Source organism: Apus apus, chromosome 3, assembly GCF_020740795.1.
Source record: "Apus apus isolate bApuApu2 chromosome 3, bApuApu2.pri.cur, whole genome shotgun sequence".
Classification (NCBI taxonomy): Eukaryota; Metazoa; Chordata; class Aves; order Apodiformes; family Apodidae; genus Apus; species Apus apus.
This window is the reverse complement of record NC_067284.1, coordinates 78,022,704-78,042,378: the sequence shown is the minus strand read 5'-3', so window position 1 is coordinate 78,042,378 and position 19,675 is coordinate 78,022,704. Positions and strand designations below refer to the sequence as shown.

Below are 19,675 nucleotides of genomic sequence, written 5' to 3'. Positions count from 1 at the left end.
ATAAACAGTTTTCTGTGGCCTCAAAGGCAACCTTAAGTGGATGAAAGAAAAAATAAATAGAAATAGAAGTCTAGTTAACCAAACATTTTCTATTTTGGCAAAATTGAATTCAGTCTGTATTTTGCAGTGTTGTTATGCCCTTGACAGTTTACAGTGATCAGCCAATAAAACATACAGTCTTCTGAAATTCAGCAGTTTTGTTAGGTGAATCACAAATGTGCTTTTTTCTTCTTTTTGGCCTTGTTTTAAAAGTTCATTTGCTTCTATTTGCTATGTATTTAGTATTTATTTGTTTAATTCATTGTGGCAAGAGAAATGGTACCCAACAATTTTGCTTAACACTGAAGAAAGTTCTGCTTTCTGAATTTGCTTTCAATTTTAAAACCATTGATTTCCCATAATCAATCTTTTAAGTTTTTCCAAGACTGTCTTTGTAGCTGGTTTGGGAAAGTAACTGAATATTTGAGAACAACTAGGATGAAAGGTAATGTCCTGGTTTCAGAGATTTCTTTTTTTGGAAAAAATATACATTTAAATGGATAACGTGAAGTCACAAATGGTACTCATGTGGAAAGACATGGAATTAAGGCTACTTTTACAACCTGTAATTTGAATTTCTTGACCTTTTATATGCCTAACCATACATCATAAAAACTTAGAATAATTTTTTTGTAGTTATGTAATTCAGCTGTCAAGCTGTCTAAATAAGCATATATAAATCAGCGGTATTTAACTGACATAATTATTTTCTTCAGTTTACCATGGATACAATCCTATGATGGAATGCCCCCAAGGCTACAAGAGGATCAATGCTACGTTTTGTCAAGGTACGATAGCACCCACAACTGATTGTGCTTATTTTGAGTACCAGATTGTTTGATATTTATGACTTAAGATTAATGGATCCAGGTTCATTGATATGTACTAGGGAAAAAATGTTGAGGCTACTTTTAACTCTTTCCAGATATTGGCAACTCCATTGGGGTGGGCCTTTTTCTCCATGGCTAAAAACTTTTATGTATACTCTTTGTTTTCTTTGATGATGTATAAAGATTACTTTGTATCAATTAATTTACTTTGTTTTTAAGTAGAAACACATTGTTCTGTCAGTTCTTTTGCTGAGCAGCAAACTTGCAGACTTATATCAGTCAGATGAAACTAGCAATAGAGAATAATTTGTATAATCATGAAAGTATAGAATAATCAGAGAACAGTTCTTTTGGACTTAAGTGGTTAGACACAACAGTACTGAGAATTACAGAATCACAGAACATTAGGGGTTGGGAGGGACCTCTGAAGATCATCGAGGCCAACCCCCCTGCCAGAGCAGGACCAAAAGAAAGCTAGGGCAGGTCACTCAGAAAGACATCCACACAGGTCTTGAAAGTCTCCAGAGAAGGAGACTCCACAACCTTTCTGGGGAGCCTGTTCCAGTGCTCTGTAACCCTCACAGTAAAGAAGTTCTTCCTCATGCTGAGGTGGAACTTCCTGTGCTTGAGTTTGAATCCATTGTCCCTCATCCTATCACAGGCCACAAGTGAAAAGAGCTTGTCCCTGCCTTCTTGATGCCCAGCCCTCATTAATTTATAGGCATTAATTAGACCCTCCCTCAGTCTTCTCCTCTCTCAACTGAAAAGCCCCAGGTCTCTTAGCCTTTCCTCATAAGGCAGGTGTTCCAGTCCCTTAATCATCCTCATCATCCTCCCTTGGACTCTCTCAAGTAGATCCCTGTCCCTCTTGAACTAGGGAGCCCGGAACTGGACACAATACTCCAAGTGAGAGAACATCCAGATAATGTCACTGGCAAGTGGAAATGAAAAACCTTGTACCTACAAGTACTGCCATGTAGGCTGCCATGTAAAGTGGTGACCCACATACTTCGGGAGTGTCCATAGTGCAGGTGAGAATGTATGGAGTTAGATACTGCATAAATTGTGTTACTACAAGATTCTGCCCTATATATCTGGGCTGTAAGCATGGAAGTTATCAAAACACACAGGATTGTGGGATCTGCATAATTACACAGCTCCACAAAAAGGCATGGGGCATTTAGATTCTCCAGCCTAAGGCATCTGTATCTGACAAAGCTCAACTGATGACCATAGACATATGCTCATTCTTTCTGTGTATTTTGGAGTATTGAACAGAGGTTCCAGATGAGGATGTAGGAAAAAGTTTAATTGCTTGTCTGACTTGCTTGGCACAGCTCAAGTAAACAAGAGAAAGGAGCTCTGAGATTTGAGCAATCCTACAGTTGTGCTTTGGAGAGAAATTTGGGAAGGAAAGGAAGAATGAGTTCAAGTGAGTCTGACACTGACCTGTGGTCAGGCTTGTTAGTCATTGTTGACACTGCTAAAGTAAAAGAGGTCCCAACAAATAGTAGTGGTGGTGGAGTGAAGAAGAAATTGAAAGCATTATTGGTATTAAAGGATATATGTAGGCACTTTGGAAACAAGGTTAATTTTATTTAACTGAGAACTTTCAGTTAGCATTGCGATGAAGGAACATGCAGCAGCCAGCTACATAAATAAATGATTTTGCCAGTCAAATAAAATACAATTTTTAGAGCACTAAACACAAACATCCCACTGCTTCCTGTGCTGAAGGAGATGTGAGCTGCTGTCTGAAAGTACAAGCACTTGAACCTATTTGCTGCTCAGTTCTCTACCCTGGGGGTATACCTGCTCGCAGGGTAGTGATGTTTGGAGGATTGTGAGAGAAAATTGGATTGGATCAATATAGTAAAAAACTAAATGGAGGAGAGCTGCAAATTGCATCTTGAGAACTTGTTCCCTGATCTGTGGTCAAAGACTGTGGGAGTCCTCTTAAGAAATAAATGGGGTGGGAAGTTGTTGATGGCAATTAACTGTGAGGACTGCAAAGTGAGAAGGTGAAGAAGGCAAGTATAAAGCATAGATAGGTTGTGTGTTTGCTCCTCAAATTAAAAGCATAGGTGGTTCATATAGATATTTCCAGCCATTTTGAAAGAGATTGTTTCATTCCACATACTAGTTATCAGACTTTTCAGAGTCTGCAAAAGAGAGGATTTTAAACTTTGATTACAGAAAGTCTCTGAAAGATCCCGTGTTGCATTAGTACCATCATCTGAACATGGTCCAGGAGAGACAGGAACTTCTGATATCTCCAGTAGTTGCATGGAAACCTCACTGTGTATACACAATGGTTTCCCAGACAGTGGCAACTCGGCAGGCATTTCAAGGTGAGAAGGGCATTCAGTTTGTTTCAAGGGGTTGTACCAAGGTGTTGGCAAACCTTATTTCATGGAAATGAAGATCCTTCATCAGGGGCTACAGACAGCTAAAAAATGGTCTGGTGCTTGTGAAGTTTGCCAGACGTCAGACGGGAAGTTGTTTCACTGAGCGGTGATGGGCTGATAGAGAGGGAGAACATACATCTCTGGCTAGGAGCACAAGATGGAGCCAAGTCCTGCTGTTGTAGTGTGCAGAAATAGATCTGTACCTGGTAGGCTAGTCGTTGTTTTTTGTACCGGGGTTTGCTAGTTTTTCCCTGACACAATTTTGTATGACATAACTAATGCTACAAGAAATACGAAGCTTTAAATAGTTTTATTGCTGCTATCATTATCCCAGAAGAGAGAGAGCTGTAGGCTCTAAATATAGCTTGTAGTTGATACATGGAAAATTATAACCTAGAGTTTAATCAGCCAGTGGGAGTCTGATTATTCAACCAGGAAGCAGACTGTTGATATGAGGATGGGGACAATCTCTTAACTTTCTGGAGAGGACAGAGGTGGTGACTGCTGCAGGTTCCCATTGTTGCTTTATTGTCTGAGTTTTAGCAAATTACTAGGTAACAAATGATCTCTGTTATTCCCCCACTGCCCTCCCAGGGGCAGATAAAAAGGGGAGTTAGGGAGAAAGACTTATGGTTGCGAAAAAAAAAAACTAGGATAGGTTTAATGAAGTAGTAATAATGATGGTGAATTAAAAATATATACAAATATGTAAATATGTAGACTTTCAGGTATTGCTCTTATGTGCATGGTGTTTTTTTCTGGGTTGCCAGTTGGACTCGGTGATCTTAGAGATCTTTTCCAACTGTGACAATTTTGTGATTCTGTGTGGTCCATGTGGGTCACCTGACCCACCCTCTCCACCCCACAGGCACAGCTGCTCCCCCCATTGTGTCTGACAGACACTGGCCAGCAGCAGCTGCAGGTCACTATAACCATAGAAAGTTTTTATCCTGGTCCTTTCAAATCAAGACATTTATCAAAGCTTGGGTGGCTTCTCTGTAATTTACTCACTAACACACTCCAAAAAAGAAGTACAAATAAGGAAGGAACTGGGAGAAGGAATACCCATGAAACAAAGCCAGGATGAAGTTTAGTCCTATTGAAGTAACTAACACGATTACCATTTTCTTTCAGAGGGTCAGGATTTTGACATCTGAACAGTCATCAGGAAAGCTAGTTTCATATGTGAAAGCTGCTGGCAGGGTGCATTTCAGTCCTGAAATGGTCACCAGCATGTACTTCTCAATAGGTCAGGCGCAAGTGTCCTGTTTGTGTTTAGCTGAAGCAGACATGGTTTTCCAGAAGAGAATGGGACAGGGCTAATGAGGAAACAGCTGTCCATATCACAAACACGGATCGAAGCAACAGCAGTAGCTGTGAAGAGAAAGCAGTTTAAGCTGCTGGCAGGGGAGCATTCGTATTCATGTAATAATCCTTACAATTAAACGGGAAAGGAGTGGCACAGCATGTCCATATGCAAGTATACATTTTAATTAGGTTATTCTTTGCTGAAAGGGTGCACGTGCTGTGCCCATGCTCAGAAAGAGCCAGCATTGCCAGACCAAATAGTAATGGGGATATATTTCTGAAACCCTGCCTGCAGCTAAAGGAGATTGCCCTTTTCACCTAGATATTGTCCAACTTACTCTGCTTTTGAAAACTTGGGCCTGAAAGACTAATTAACCTTTGTTCTACAATGTTTTTGTAGTCAAAAGCCTCCTTAGTTTACAAAGCCTATGTAGTACTAGTGTGACTAATAGCCAGATCCTGATTTTTTTCCTTTCGAGTGATTGAACTAATGTGATGAAGTATTCTTCTCTCTAATGTGTATGTAGGACAACAAAGAACCATCTGTGGGTATGCTAATTTGAACGCTTTAGTGTAATTGCTATCAAGAAAGCTTTCCCCCCCCTTCAGCAATTATCTTTTCAATGGGGTGATTTATTACATGTACACACATGGGTGCCCTGGGGCTGTCATTAAAGCCAAAATGCAGCTTATCAGAGTTGCAACTTCTTTGTCAGAATCCACATAAAATGCTGATTTCTGGTTCCCTGTTTAGAATTATACTTAGTGTTTCCTTCTGCTGGTGGTTTTCTTGGAAAACTGAAATAGAATGAAAAAAACAGCTGGTGAAAAGGTTGGATTCGTTTTTCAGGAAACTAATATATTGCCAATAGAGCACTTCAAAAATCTTATCTTGAAGAACTGGAAAAATACCTAAATGCTTGTTGTTTTTCAATGAAGTAAAAAAAGTTGTGCATGAAATTTCTTGAAAAGTCCCCATGTGCTCAAAATTAAATGTATATGAGCTTGCACAAACTATTACTTGTATGCTGATGGATCAAATTCTGTAATTATGTTTTCCATTGGCTTCATTATGATTTAAGATAAATTTTGGAGGTGTATCTGCTCTCCTACATTTGTCCCTAAAATACAGTAACAAATTTGTTTTTTCTGCATGTTGAAGATGTATTTTATTACTTTTAAGTACTGAAAGAGCTGTGGTTCGTAAGAAATGCTATTTAATGTTACTTAGCTACTAAATTAACAACCTTATTTCAAAGAAGTTATTTTCATGCTGAGAAATAAATATATCTCCAGAAACTGGGCTGGGTTGCTCTTTGGACATTGATTATGTGTTTGAAAAGTGTGGCTCTGCAAACTTGCAGTCCAGTAAATTCCATGCAGAAGTGCAAAATGAATTGGATTGATTTCTCCTGCTGCTATTTTGTTAGAGTACAGAAAGCAGTGGGTCATTTCTTAGAATAAGCAGCTGGGGTTTTTTCTGTTCTTTTAAAAAATAGATATTGCAAGAGTTTCATTAGCAACCAAACCTTGTTGTTTGTTTTTATCCCTTGATGTTCTCACTAATCAGTTTGTTACTGAAACTGTCAACTAAAATGGAGGCAGTAAAATCTGGATATTATATTTTTCTTAGAACTGACAATATGAATTAGTGGTTAAGAATACAGCTATAGCAGAAGCAGTTGGGACAGTATTTTCAGTGATGTTAGTAGATACAGTTGCAATTGATTTTCATAAAGAGAATAAAAAATTATGCTTACATATCGAGTCAATTTGGAGATTGTTTTGTCAGATGGCACTCCCAGAGAAGCCTAGTGTATACCTACCAGAATGAGTGAAATTTTCACAAATTAGATGTAAATTATATATTCTCATCTTAATTTGCAGCAGGAGATATTGTGTATATTAAAGCAGTTTTTGCATGAAAAAATCAGTCAAGACAGATTCTACTAAATAATGTTTATTGACTGACCACTAGGTCGTTTCTAATTAAGATGTTGCCCAGTATTTGGACAAATTCTAATTAGTATATAGTTGATCTGGAAGCTCTGCTTTGCTTAATTACAGTGAAGTGTCTTAAGTGAAAGACAAGTTGCTCGTTTTGCATCAAAAGAAGATAAACATTTTCCATTTGGTTTTATTAGTAATTTAAAAAATTACAGTGGATTTTTGAAAAGTGTAGAACTCTGCTTTCAGAGCTAAGTGTGGAAGTCTCCGTTCAGAAATTTACTTTCCCATGGTGCTCAGGCCTGGAATCACCTGTGGGCTGCTGATTGTTGGGATTGCTCATGTCCTCCAGCACCAGGCATTTGGGACAGAGGGGAGGAGAAGGGACACAGTGCTTTGTAGCCACAAGTTTATTCTGAATATTTTAGTGCAGCTACCAGGTCTATGGTGGTCTGACTAGGCTTTCTGCTTCTATGAGTTCCCTTTCTTGGTCCAGTTTTCATAAGAACCTTCTGGATATCATGACTGCCCTAACCGGAGACTGTTGCCTTTTAGTTTATACATGTTGTGATCTGTGTAATACGTTGTCTTAAAAATAGTGAAATTATAAGTTGCTTTCTTCTGTTTATGGCTGTAATGTCAGTTGGAAAATGTGAGTTTTTCATTGTCTTTTGAGACAGATTTCATTAATGTAATCAAAAATCACCTACCAAATATGTAAATTGGAAAATGCCTTGTATGCAAATGAGATGTATTGTTTCAAAAGAGGGATTATTACATTCATTGATACTAAATCACTTTTTAGTAGTCTTCAGCCTTGCTTACGAAAATTTTAAATGTCTTTTAGTTACTTCAACCTAATATAGTAAAAACACAGTTTTGTGGGTTTTGTGATCCAATTTTGATAGTTGACACCACCATTTAAAAGTTATCAATGCTCTTGAAAAAAAAATGTGACTGCATTCTTTACATGAATGGTAGTAATGAACAAATTAAAGACTATTTCTGTTTACCTTTACGTTGTTCAAAATTATTGTAGTTACCTCTGACTTTTTTGAACTCAGACTGCTTTTCTTGAGTGAAAATGTTTTCTTTAAAATTAATAGATAGATTTAATTCACATACTACCAGAAGATTGGGACTTTGACCAGCACACATTCATAAGCATGTATGTTTAGTTCTAGATTTTTTTTTAAGTTAAGCGTTTAAATGTGGTTAAATGCTCCAAGCTGTAATGATTTTGATGAGCATAAATTCAGTGCTTTAAGCATGGAGATGAAAGAATGAATTTCATTTTATAGGAATGTTTCAAATTCCAGTCTGTCTGTGACCAAATATGGGCCTCACTCGCTATCTGAAAAGGTTGGAGAGTGAACTTGCTCCCTGTGTTCAAATGAGCTATATGGCTGAAGGCAGAGAAGACAGCTTTACACCACCTTAGTGTTTCCTGTGATTCTGCATTAGGCCAGCTGGGGCTGGGTGGTCTGAAGAGCTGTTATAATCGTTAACACAGCCAAAACACAGTGAACTTCTCTTCCTAAATACTCTTCCAGCTGGAGGCTGCCAAAGGGAAATGCTACAGAGCTGATATTCCAGACGTCAGCTTTTGTAGGTTGGTCTGTAGCAGGAGCAGCTCTCTGCAGATCAGCTATTTCTTATACACCACTTTGCTTGTCTAGAGTGGGCATCAAGATCTTCAGGTTGTGTTGACCTGTTAATGTGCAGAAGACCAGTAGTCTGTGAAGAATTTTCATATTTGCTTGCTGAGGAATCTGATAAAGTATTTCAGTAAATGGGCAAATTAAAGGAGGTTACAGTAGCTTTATGATGCACCCAGTAAATCATGCAGCATGTCTACAGTAACCAAGAAAGGCATATTCTTTCAGCCGTGACAGGTACAGATCTCATTATAAGTACACACAGGAATTTTATGCTAGGATTGGATGTTTGCACTTGGCATAGTTTGTTATCCTTGGAGAAAGGATAGTCAGGCTACGATACGGTGCCATTAATCCTGGAGTAAAGCTGAAATTACTCATTTCCTGAATATGATGGAATTAAGCATGCCGTCGCTCAAGAGAAGGTGGGAGAATATTGCGTCTAGGTTTCCAGTAGAGAACCACAGTACTGTTGAAGAACAGGTAATGCAGTCCCAGAAACTGTTTTAATCTACTTTAATCCCCATTGTAGAATTGGAGAATGCAACCAGAATACTGGGTGATGATGCCTTCTGCAGCATGGCCTCCCCTTCAGCACAGAGTTCTTCCATGCATTGTCATATAGTGGAAAGAGATTCTACTACACTTTACCCTTCTGTACACAGAAACCTTTACATTAGCCATAGGAAGACCTTCCATTAGGTTCATAAACGCTTTGTCACTTAAATTTAAGTACCTTAGAACAGAATTTGATGCCATATCTAACTTCTTGCTTTTTAAAATTTTGATTCATGTGTTACTTTTTCAGTCATCCCAGTTCCTCAGTGTGCAAAGCATGTAAGAGAGATGAAGAAGAAAATCAATACCTGAGAAAAAGAGCCTAACCCTCATAATAAAGATCAATATGCTGAAAAGCCACTGGGGTTTTGTATCTTTAAGCAAGGAGGAACTGTTTAGGGAGAAGTAACAAATAAGGGTTAGGTTGTTTTTTCAAAAGTTTTCTGTGTTTTTTTTTTATTATTTCTTCTGGACTATTCAATCCTTCCTTAAATCACAGTTATTAGAATAAAATAGGTTGTTGTATTGACTGTTGTCTGCACTTACACTTAAATAAATTTAATTTAGTATTGTGATATTCAACCCATGCAATTGCAAATGTGTGTGTGTGATCATGAGTAAAAACAGGTCATTTCTTCATCTGATGCTATTAAGTATTTGTGGAACAAGATTCTGGTAAAGTACTTTTTAAACATGGTTGTGTTTTATGATATTACTAATATAGAACCTTGAAGATTGTCTTATCCTGGACGAAAAAGACAAGTAAAATTTCTTAGAAAGCAAGGAAAAAAAGCCACGAGTGAAGAAAATTTTCATTTTTAGATCAGAGTTATCCATTCATTTCCATCTTCTATCTACTAACTAATGTATGTAAAGTTCTGTGAAGCTGGTTTTGGACTTAGTAAAACTACATATAATTAGCATAGTTTATAACAAATGTTAGCATGTGCTTTCTTGTTTAAATGAGCTCCAGGTTAAATTGTTCCCATGTTCCTCCTTTGCTTCTGTTTGGTTTTGGAGGGTTTATTTTTCTAAAGTCAGGAAGACTACTTTGTTCATACTCACACTCTTCACATGAGCAGACAAGTGTTCAGTTAGAAAATGGTTGTTATAGCTTGTTTTTTCCCCCAGGAAATTCAGTGGCAGTGAGTCATCAACACATTGCATTTTCTGAGAGTAGGTTGACCTGACACCCAGTAGACCTACAAAAATCTGTGGGAAGATATCAGCCACTAATTGTTGTTAAGAATGCCTATTTTAAGTTCTCCTTAGTGGGAAAGATTGTGGGATAGATTAGCAGCGGTTTGGTTACAGCATCAGGGTTGTTTGAAGCTGGGGTTACAGTGGTGGCTCTGGAGGAGAGAGTGGTGGCTGATCTCACCATATATCAAGCTGCCTCCCTAGAATAGGATAAAAGAAGAGGTGAGACACACCAGTCTCATCTGTACAGTACTGCAGCACCACTGCCAAGATGCTGGTTATGGCCAAGCTTCTGCGCATTTGGATGAACTTATGAGACTGACGTCACCAACAGGACTTTTGGGGTGACATGTGGCTTCCACCTACCATCTCTACGGATCCGAAGCAAGAGCAAAGGTTTCATTTCTTGTCAGACTACTGTGGACAGGGACTATTAAATCTAGGAGCATAGTGTGTTGAGGACCACTTTTGCCTGAATTTTGCCTGATTAGTACTAAAGGGTGACAGCAAAGGGTGAGGCTGTCAATCAGTTAAAAATAACAAACTGGGTTACACCAGTTTACTACTGTTGAGAAGGGTTGAGTCATTCACATTATCAGTCACCAACTATTACAAAGTCGATGCTTTGTTTACCAATTCTTTATACATCATAAATAACAGCTGTTATTTTATGTGAGTTTGCTCTGGAGCCATGCAAGGTGCTGTGTGGAAAAGCTCCTTTTCTTAACTGTTGTGGGGTGGGTTTTTTTGTGTCAATAATGCAGAGGCTTTTTACCAGTGGAACTTCTGTTTTCCTTGAAAACTGAAAATTGATATTTCATTGGTCTTTAGAACATTTATTTACATATGTATGGTTTTATAGTACTGCTACATAGCCCCTTAAAATATTTCCTCTGTGTAGATGAAAGTGTGATCGAATAACGCTATAAGCGTGTCATCAGTTCATCCTGCACAACAAAGGACTATTCAGACAAATTCAAAGTAGCTTTTTCTGTAGTTTTTACAATTAAACAAATGAATTCTCATTGCTATATTAATTAAAAACATATTTTTATGTCCATATACAAGAAACAGAAGGATAAAAAGAAAAAAAAGCAAACTATCAGTTAATCTCGAATCAGATTTCTTTTCCAGCTCCCTGAAGAAGTCGATTCTTGTGCAATTTGCACAGCTGAGCAGGGTGGCAGGTGGTAGGAAACATTTTGGGTAGGTGGCCTTTTACCACAGTCTGAAATAAAGTGAAGTAGATAGTAAATCTGGAAGGGGCTGGTTGGTTTGTTTTTTACCCAAAGTTGTTAAATAAACTCTATTCTTACATGTATGTATGCATGCTTCTTTTGAAAGTTTGAAGGGTTTTTTTTAAAAAAAACAAAGCACAACAAACTTGTGACTTGTTTCTGTTGAAACTTGTGGTAGGCTTGTGTAATTCAGGATAAGAGAGTCAGGTCAGTAATTCTGTGAGCTCATTAAGAAGTCATGACTTGAAAAAGAGGCATTAAAAATACACTATAATTAAGTTATGCTGAGACACCAGATCATGCACATTAAAGTTAACTTTAAGAACTGGACAAATGTAGCAAGATAAATACCCATATCAGGAACTCTAGAAGGAGGATTCATTAGTATTTACAATCATAAAAGCCAATACTTAAATGTAGCAGTGCCCGCATTAAATATCAATAGCAGAATTCATGTGAATGTGGTGTTATATTTTTAAATACTGTACATACAAGAACAGTTCATCTGGGAAGAGATTTAATACACAGACAGTAATAACAGCATCTGTGAATGCTTCCTGCAGAGTAGTTGAATCATTTGGAAAGAAAGATGGCTGTGTATTGATAAATTACAGAAATATGCCATCTACATACAAATTAGCCACTTCAGTAAGTAATGTCATGAGACGTTTACTCTTAGTTGGCACAACTCTAAAACAGTGTTCTTCCAGTATCACCAAAAGCATCTGATGTGTTCCTGTGCCAGTTTTTTGTTTGATTTGGTTTCTACTCTGTATGCAGACTAGGGCATGCTGTATTGTCATCAAAGCAAGTAGAATTGTTCCATGCTTTAGCATTCAAGGGCTGATCTGACATTCCAAATTACCAACAGGTAGAAAATTCGCTAACAGGTTCGTGAGTGTTCCTGTATTTGCTTTGTATTAGCTTCTAGCTATTTCATAGTCTTCTCTGCTGTTTAGTTCCATGTTGTGCCTGAGGCTTGAAAGTGGAGAGTTAGCAGTGAGTTTTCCTCCCAATGAATTTACAACAGCATCAATGTGTTTCTATTTAGGGTTATTCCAGTAATGTCTTTAGTTTGCTAGCTGTTGAGATTTAGGTTCATTCCTCGTAGTCAGGAAACACAATGGTTTTGAAACAATTATGGTCTTCCTTTTGGGGTCAGTTGGCACTCTGTAGGTGCCTTCAATCATATTTTCAGATTTCAGGGCAAAAGAAAGAACATTATTCAGACTAAGCAACTGTCTGAATTTTTTTCATTGAATGCATCAGAACAAGTCTAGCTTACTAAATATTCTGCATTAGTACAATCCTTAAATAAGATTCTCCTGTGCTTAAATGGGACATCTTCCTGCTCACAGATTGGATGGGTCAAAAGGTAGGCTACTGTAGGAGAATATTTCAGCAGTTTTTTGTGTTCTCTTCTTATACCATTCTCCTTTTAAAGTAGTCCACTCCCTCTGAGGTCAGAAAGTCATGTAGTCTGGGAATTTGACTTGAAAATTCCTTTGAGGCAGAGCTGATCCCTTGTAATTCATGTGGTTTCCATCACATTTCATCCAAAGTTCTAGGATATAAATTATCACTCTTTGTCATGTGTGGCTACATGCAAAGAGGTGAAGTTGATCCACGTGGTGTCAAGATACTAGATTAGGTCTAGCATTGGAAGAGCTGAGGAATAAGCTCAACACTGAATATTTGGGAAAAAATCGCAGCCGACGTAGCAACTGCTGGGCTGTACTGTGAGCTTAAGTCTTGTGCTTCTGTGTAGTGGGACAGGTAGCCAAACTTGTGGAGCAAAATGAAGAAGGTAGGAGCGTGAAAGATTCCTTCTGTAGGTTTCCAAAACTAAATTCCAGCACATCTGGTTTTATTTTCATATTCAACTTCTCATTGTGTTGAATCAGGCAGCAACATACAATAAGGTCAAACAAAATGATGAAGGTTTTATAAAAGTTAAGATGAAAGATAGATAGATTAGATAAACTAATTGCTAACAGCTGATTTCCAAGGACTTAGCTGGAATATCTGACTTACACTTGAAGCTTGTTTATACATCAAGGTAGGCATTTTTTCATTAGGGATAGGGAGGGAAGGTCTTATGTAGAAGTAACGCATGTAAACATTTTCAAGTAAGTCTGCTTCAATGTGCTGTCTCAATTTTTCTGAAGGAGGAGGCATGACAATTTGTGATAGGGACAATTACAAGTTAGGGGTGTGGGGTTTTGTGGCTTTTTATTACTATAGATACAGCCCCAAGTGTGTTAAAGGCCTGAGCATGGAGGTTGAGAGAATCATTCAGTGAGAACCTGAAAGGGACAGTGGTGCAGGGAGTCTAGTAGCAGCAAACTTTATCAAAAGAGTTGTTAATTATTACAAAGTGGTGTTCCCATGGATACAGTCCTTTTCATCCCCTATCACACATTTTTTGTGCTTCCTAAAGCATATTCTTTTTATTAGGTGGTAAACTTCGTTGGCTAGAGGTGGAATTTTTTGCACTGTGCGTCTTCCAGCACAATGAACGTTCAGGCGCTACTGAATACTACTAAAAAAAAAAGTATCATATGTATCAAGCAGTGTTCTATCCTGTATAAATTATACTACATTGCTTAAAAATTCTTTCCATTATTGTTCTTGTATTTGCCTATGCAAGCCATCATCTAGTCAGGAAAAGAGGTGTTGATAAGCCAGTAAAAGTGTATTTTTTTTTAATTCAGAGTATTTGAGAATGATGTGTAAATGTAATTGTTTCTTCTGTTATGTTCTCAGCAGTTCTTTAAAAGCTTATAAATCAAATGTTGTCAGTTTGGAAAAAAGAGTTGATGGGAATGTTAAGTTGTAAGAGCTCTCCTGCACATATTTAAAAAGAGAGAACTTCTGAAAATAGAAGAATATTGATACATGGTTTAGTAACTAATTGTTTTCAATTTTCTCATAGATATCAATGAGTGTCAGTTACAGGGAGTGTGCCCTAATGGTGAGTGCTTGAATACCATGGGCAGCTACAGATGTACCTGCAAAATGGGATTTGTGCCAGATCCTACTCTCTCAAGATGCATACGTAAGTAGTAGTGCTAATCAAAGTACCAAAACAGATACTTAGTTACACTTTCAAAGGGGATTTATTTGACTGGCTCCAACTTTTCTAAGCTGTCCCCAACTTTTTTGCTGTCCCTGTGTCCTCTTGTCAGCTTATTCACTTTTTTCAGTCAGTCGCAGGGCTCATGCCTCTTTTATGTCTCTGTCCCAGAAGCCGTGCTCTCCACCAGTGGCCATCGAGGACCCTTGTCATCTTTGCCTGGTTTTCTTGTCACAAAACCTTCAAGGCCACATCCAGCTTCCTTATACACTCAGTCTTTCTCACTAGCTTGGAGTTCTCCATTGTGCAATATTTTTCCCCCTCTCTGCTCATTTCCCAGCCAAAATCATCTTGGTGTCCTGCTCTTCCCTCTTCCACTTCTGCAGCTTTGGCCTGGGCACTTTCTGTTACTACACATTCAGCCCAGGATGATCTTTGCCACATTTTACTTAAGGTTAAGAAGGACTAAAAGTTAAGAAAAAGTTGTGAACTGCATGAATGCAAGTATTTTCCTCTGTTCATCAGTTTTTACTTGATTTGAGACCAACTACCTCTGCAAGAAGGCAGGCAGGCACAAAGAACTGAATTTCTCACTGTTTTGGTGGGGAAGAATATTTACAAATAAAAAATATCTCATTTCCTAAGCTCCTTAACTGAACTATCTTTAGATTGATAAAATAAAGCAGTCTAGAGCTGTAGGTGAGTTCTTTCATTTTTTGAGCCTAGTTATCTTATGCTACTAGTGAGTGATGCTCCATTACTGAGGAAGTTTTCCAGCATTTTGAAGAATTTCTTACCACTTCTCAGCTTGGCACCAGAAAAAAAGGAGTTGATTTTGCTTTTATATGTCATGTTAAGAATCAGACAGTCTTCGTATTTTTTGAGTTAAGTGAGCATATTACCCAGAACTATTAACTGTATGTTAATATGGGTGCGTTAATTAGAAAGCAGGGTGGATCTTAGCTTTCTGTTACCTCATACTAGACAAAGCCTATAGCTTTTGGCTCTTCCACATTAAAGCTAAGCATAACAAAACGTAAATATATTATTGTCTCTTTTATTAAAAAAGTATCATGTATGATACTTAATCCTTTTGCAATCATATTTATATAGCCTACTTATAGCTGAACATTCCAGTGGCTATATAGCTTGACACAACTGTATATTGCCAGTGACTGACTTTAGTCTTCAGTAGTTGCACTTGTGTACAAGTGAGAGGGCTGATTCTAACTCTTTATTATGGAAGCATGGCACCTGCTGGCTTGGAATTTTTAATTATTTTGTTTGTTTGTTTAAAATACTTTTTATCCTTGGTCTAGGATGAGTTGGGATTCAAGAGTGATGTGAAGTAAGGATTTTCTTTTATATTGTGATCATGGCTTGAGAGAGGTGCTTGAAATAAAACTTGTGCAGATTGTAATATTAATTCATTTAGCTGTTATGGGAAATCTAGTGATGTTTCTCTGTTTTGCTTTCCATGTGAACAGTACCATCCTCTCTTCCACTTTCATTGCAGCTGATAATCCTATAGTTGCTGAAGAGAAGGGACCCTGCTACCGGTTTGTTAGTGCAGGAAAGCAATGCATGCATCCTCTTTCTGTTCAGCTCAGCAAACAGCTTTGCTGTTGCAGTGTTGGCAAAGCCTGGGGCCCGCACTGTGAGAAGTGTCCACTTCCAGGAACAGGTAAGAACTGCCCATTAAACATACAAGCTCTTGCCCCCACCCTGTGTTTGTTATGCATGATTTTAAAAAAATATCCAAAAATATCTTTTAAACAAGAAGTGTCCGTCAGTAGATTATGACTATTATCTACATCATAGTAGAATAAGTACATACATAGTAGTTTTGTTCATAGGGATTTGTGATTAAAACAAAGGAATTGTCTTTGATATGTTGTGATAGAATTCCATATTGACAATATTTGCATCTAAGAATATGTCCTTGAACTTTGACTCTCCATCATATGAAGATAAATTTATTTTATGTTATATTCTGACTATAGATACAGGAAATTATCCCAGAATCTGATGAATACTCTTAATTTGATAAAGGCTCCAGAGAAAGGATGACAGCCTTTAAGAATTAAGTTACAGAACAACATGTGTTATAGTTTAAATTGCATGCACTGGGATATGTATGGGAGTATCTCTGCTATCTAACCTTTCTGCATATCTTTACCATGCATTTTGAGGAATGTCCTAAGTATGGTGTTGCCTTCTTAGCAATAAACTGGTAGTTAAACATTTCATGCCACCTTTCACTTAAACAATTCCTTACTTGAATTTTTTTCTCCAACTATGTGGTCAAATTCATCTTTTTGAAAGCATCGTTGCTTATTGGAATATACATGATTTTCAGCCTGTTCAGTATTGTAGCACAAAGATTTGTAATGTTAATCCACAGCTCTTCCTGAAGCCACTGCTGTAGACATCATGGTTATGATGCAGGTCATGTATCTCTTTGGAGTATTTTACAAAGATTCAGTTAGCTGCTTTGGGAAATCCACAGCTAACATCAGAGACCTGATAAGAGCTGCATTTTTGAAACTGGAAATGGCCAAGTGGCCAAGATTTTTGAGCATTTAAGTTGATTTTTAAAGCCATTGTTACCTGCGTGACCACTGGATTGCTAGATAATTTATTAGGATTTTTCAGGTCCAGTTCACTTTCAGATAATAATATTTCTATGGTGGTTTAATGGAAAGAAAATAAATATTCTCATCAGTTGACTCACTGTTTAAATGCAGATGCTTCTCATCTGTGATAATATTGCTGGAGGCTTTGTGCCCATTTGTGTGTGTCCTGGAGCAGAGAATATATCTTTTTGCAAAGGTGACTGCTTTCTAGCTGTAAAAAATATATAAGTCCTTGAATATTACGTGGAATTCATTATTTTAGTGATTTTTCTTAATGAAAAGAGTTCAGAGAGAAAAACTGAGTAGAAAATTCTCATAAGCCATGTGGGAGACACTTTTCCCATTTCATGAAAACTTGCATTATTTAAAAACATGTTCCTTTCTATAACAGGTTAAATTCATAATCTTTCAGAGTTTTCTATGAAAAATGTGTGAAAATGGGATACTCCAGAATGGGGTAATGTATTTACCACAGCATCCCATGTTAATTTAGGATTTATTGAATTAAAAAGTCATGATCTCACCCTCTGATAGCTTTTAAAATACTTGTACCAAGAAGACCAAAAGAGAGACTGAGAGAGGCCAGCTTTGTATACCCAGGTGTTGAGAGCACTTACCAGAGCTGTGATAGAATAAGGATCACATTTGTATTCTGCATTTGGGAGAACATGAGCTGAAACAAGTTTTTGTACATCCTGAGTATGTATCTGAAGAGACAGGCATTGCATTTTCTCTGTCTTCCTCCTTAGACCAGAATTCCCACCCTCAGTTGGGTGTTCTTATGGCAAGTTTTGATATTAGTATTTCCCAATGAAAATTATTCACATATTGTGAATCCACTCAATTTTATCAGCTTAACCTTTCATCTTTTCTATTACTAAGACAGCATCAGAACATAGTATGCAACTAATGCATACTGGAATTTAATGTAACCATTAATGAATTATCTGTGGAGTACCTATAGACAGTATTTTCAGCTCTTATTTTAGATGCTAATTAATTTTAAAACTGTGGTGTACTCAAAGCAGAAGTTTTTAGCTTACCAATGCCCTACTCTGCACATCTCTTAAGAAGCTGTAAGAAATCATGTCAGGCACATGGAGCCTAAATCTTTGGTGCTTCATTCCACTATAGCTTTACCTAGAGCAATGAGGACAATGGGAACTGCCCCCTCAAAACTCCTGGAGGTCTCCCTGTCCCTGACAGGAGCAGAGCTGTTACCTTTGGTGGGGTGGAGAGCTGACTTGTATTTCTTTTTCATTCTAGTCTTCCACTAGGACTGCAAAACCTGATGCTCATGTAGAGCAGCTGCAGAGATCAGAGCAGGTGCTGCTGCCTGACTTTCATTACCTTTTTCTGTAGCAGCTTTATAAATGAGATTATTACCCCTCTTCCAGTGATTATTTGGTTTTTTATGATTCCCATTTTGTTTTTATCAAGCCCACTGACATCAGTGGAAAGACTTATTCAATTCAGGGGAATTTGGATCTGAGCTGTTATGAGACCTTATGTAGTCAAATGGAATCCTGTAAATGAATGTTGTAACTAGTTGATATTCTTCTGCTCCTGTAGTACAGGGTGGTGAGCTTTTTTCCTTCAGTTTTGGCAAAAAGAAAATGATAGAAATAGTGATTTTCATTCCTTATCCAATGTAGATTATGCTAAAAATTTGCATATTTGAATTCATATTTGAGAAGGATTTACTGTTTGAAGAGGTTACTAGAAAAAAAAAATCTTGAGATAATGATAGATTAAACATAGCTAAAGAAGGACAGTAAGCTAGAGTGGAAACCTCCTGGTCATAGCAGCCAGAACATGCTTTTGGCAGAATGCTCAGTCATATTAGCATGCAATGCATAGCTCGTCTTTAAATATTTTTATTTTTTTTTTAGTAAAAATGTTTATACAATATGAGATGAAATTTATTAGTGGTAGTGATTATATTTTCCACTATGTCAACATATTGCACTTTTAGACTCCTAAAAGGAATATTTTCCCATCCCAAATCTAGCTGCTTTTAAGGAAATCTGCCCTGGTGGAATGGGTTATACGGTTTCTGGCCCTCACAGAAACAAGCTATATCATCACCCTGCAGTTAGAGTACAGCCACCTGTCATTGGCAAGACCCCGATTACTCAACCTGTTGCTAAAGGTACTTCTCCTCCACCTCTCCCAGCAAAGGAAAACCCAGTGGAGGCACTGACCTTCTCACAGAAAAGTGAGACTGAGATGGCTGTGCAAGAAGGTGAGAGTGGGAAAATTTAGTCTTTCTGTATTTTTATGCATGTGTCTTCAGTGGTATGTTGCTTTGTGGAGTAGCTGCATACAGTGCAGGACAAGGGTGTCACTTCCCACAGCAGAGCATTCCATGTCCTGGAGTGTACTGGTATGTGATTTATTTCTGAAATTTCATGTATAGCTCCTGTGTGATGCTGAGAACACCATGGAGAGAGAGACTCCTTTAGTCTTATTCATTTTTATAAGAAATAGTAGATATTTGTGGTAAGACTTTTTATAAAGATATTTGTAATCTAATGTTTGACAATGGACTCAACTTAGGCTTTGATTTATGAGTATTTGGGGTGCCAGAAACCAAAGGGTTTTCATCATCTTCCTTCTGTAGGCTCCTGTAGGTCAGCACCACCTGATGTGGGTGCGCATCCCCTTCATGTGGTCTGCTCTCACCTCTGCAGCTGTGCCCTCCCTGGGTGTGATTGGGTTGGATCAGCCCCTCTCTGCTGGGCTGTTCAATGATTAGTTGACTCCTCCAAGATATT

At 37.8% G+C, this 19,675-nt stretch overlaps 1 protein-coding gene across 8 annotated transcripts in view; it reads left to right on the top strand.

Annotated features, from left to right (window-relative positions):
• The window catches only part of LTBP1 (latent transforming growth factor beta binding protein 1), a 184,715-nt gene that overhangs the window by 92,934 nt on the left and 72,106 nt on the right, over window positions 1-19,675 (top strand). For 5 of the 8 annotated variants that reach the window (XM_051613887.1, XM_051613891.1, XM_051613888.1 and 2 more), the window contains 4 exons: window positions 756-827; window positions 14,122-14,244; window positions 15,779-15,946; window positions 18,910-19,143. In XM_051613887.1, the coding sequence (XP_051469847.1) occupies window positions 756-827; window positions 14,122-14,244; window positions 15,779-15,946; window positions 18,910-19,143 (597 nt within the window). The remainder of the gene's footprint in view (window positions 1-755; window positions 828-14,121; window positions 14,245-15,778; window positions 15,947-18,909; window positions 19,144-19,675) is intronic. The other 3 variants (XM_051613894.1, XM_051613893.1, XM_051613892.1) reach the window with 2 other exon arrangements.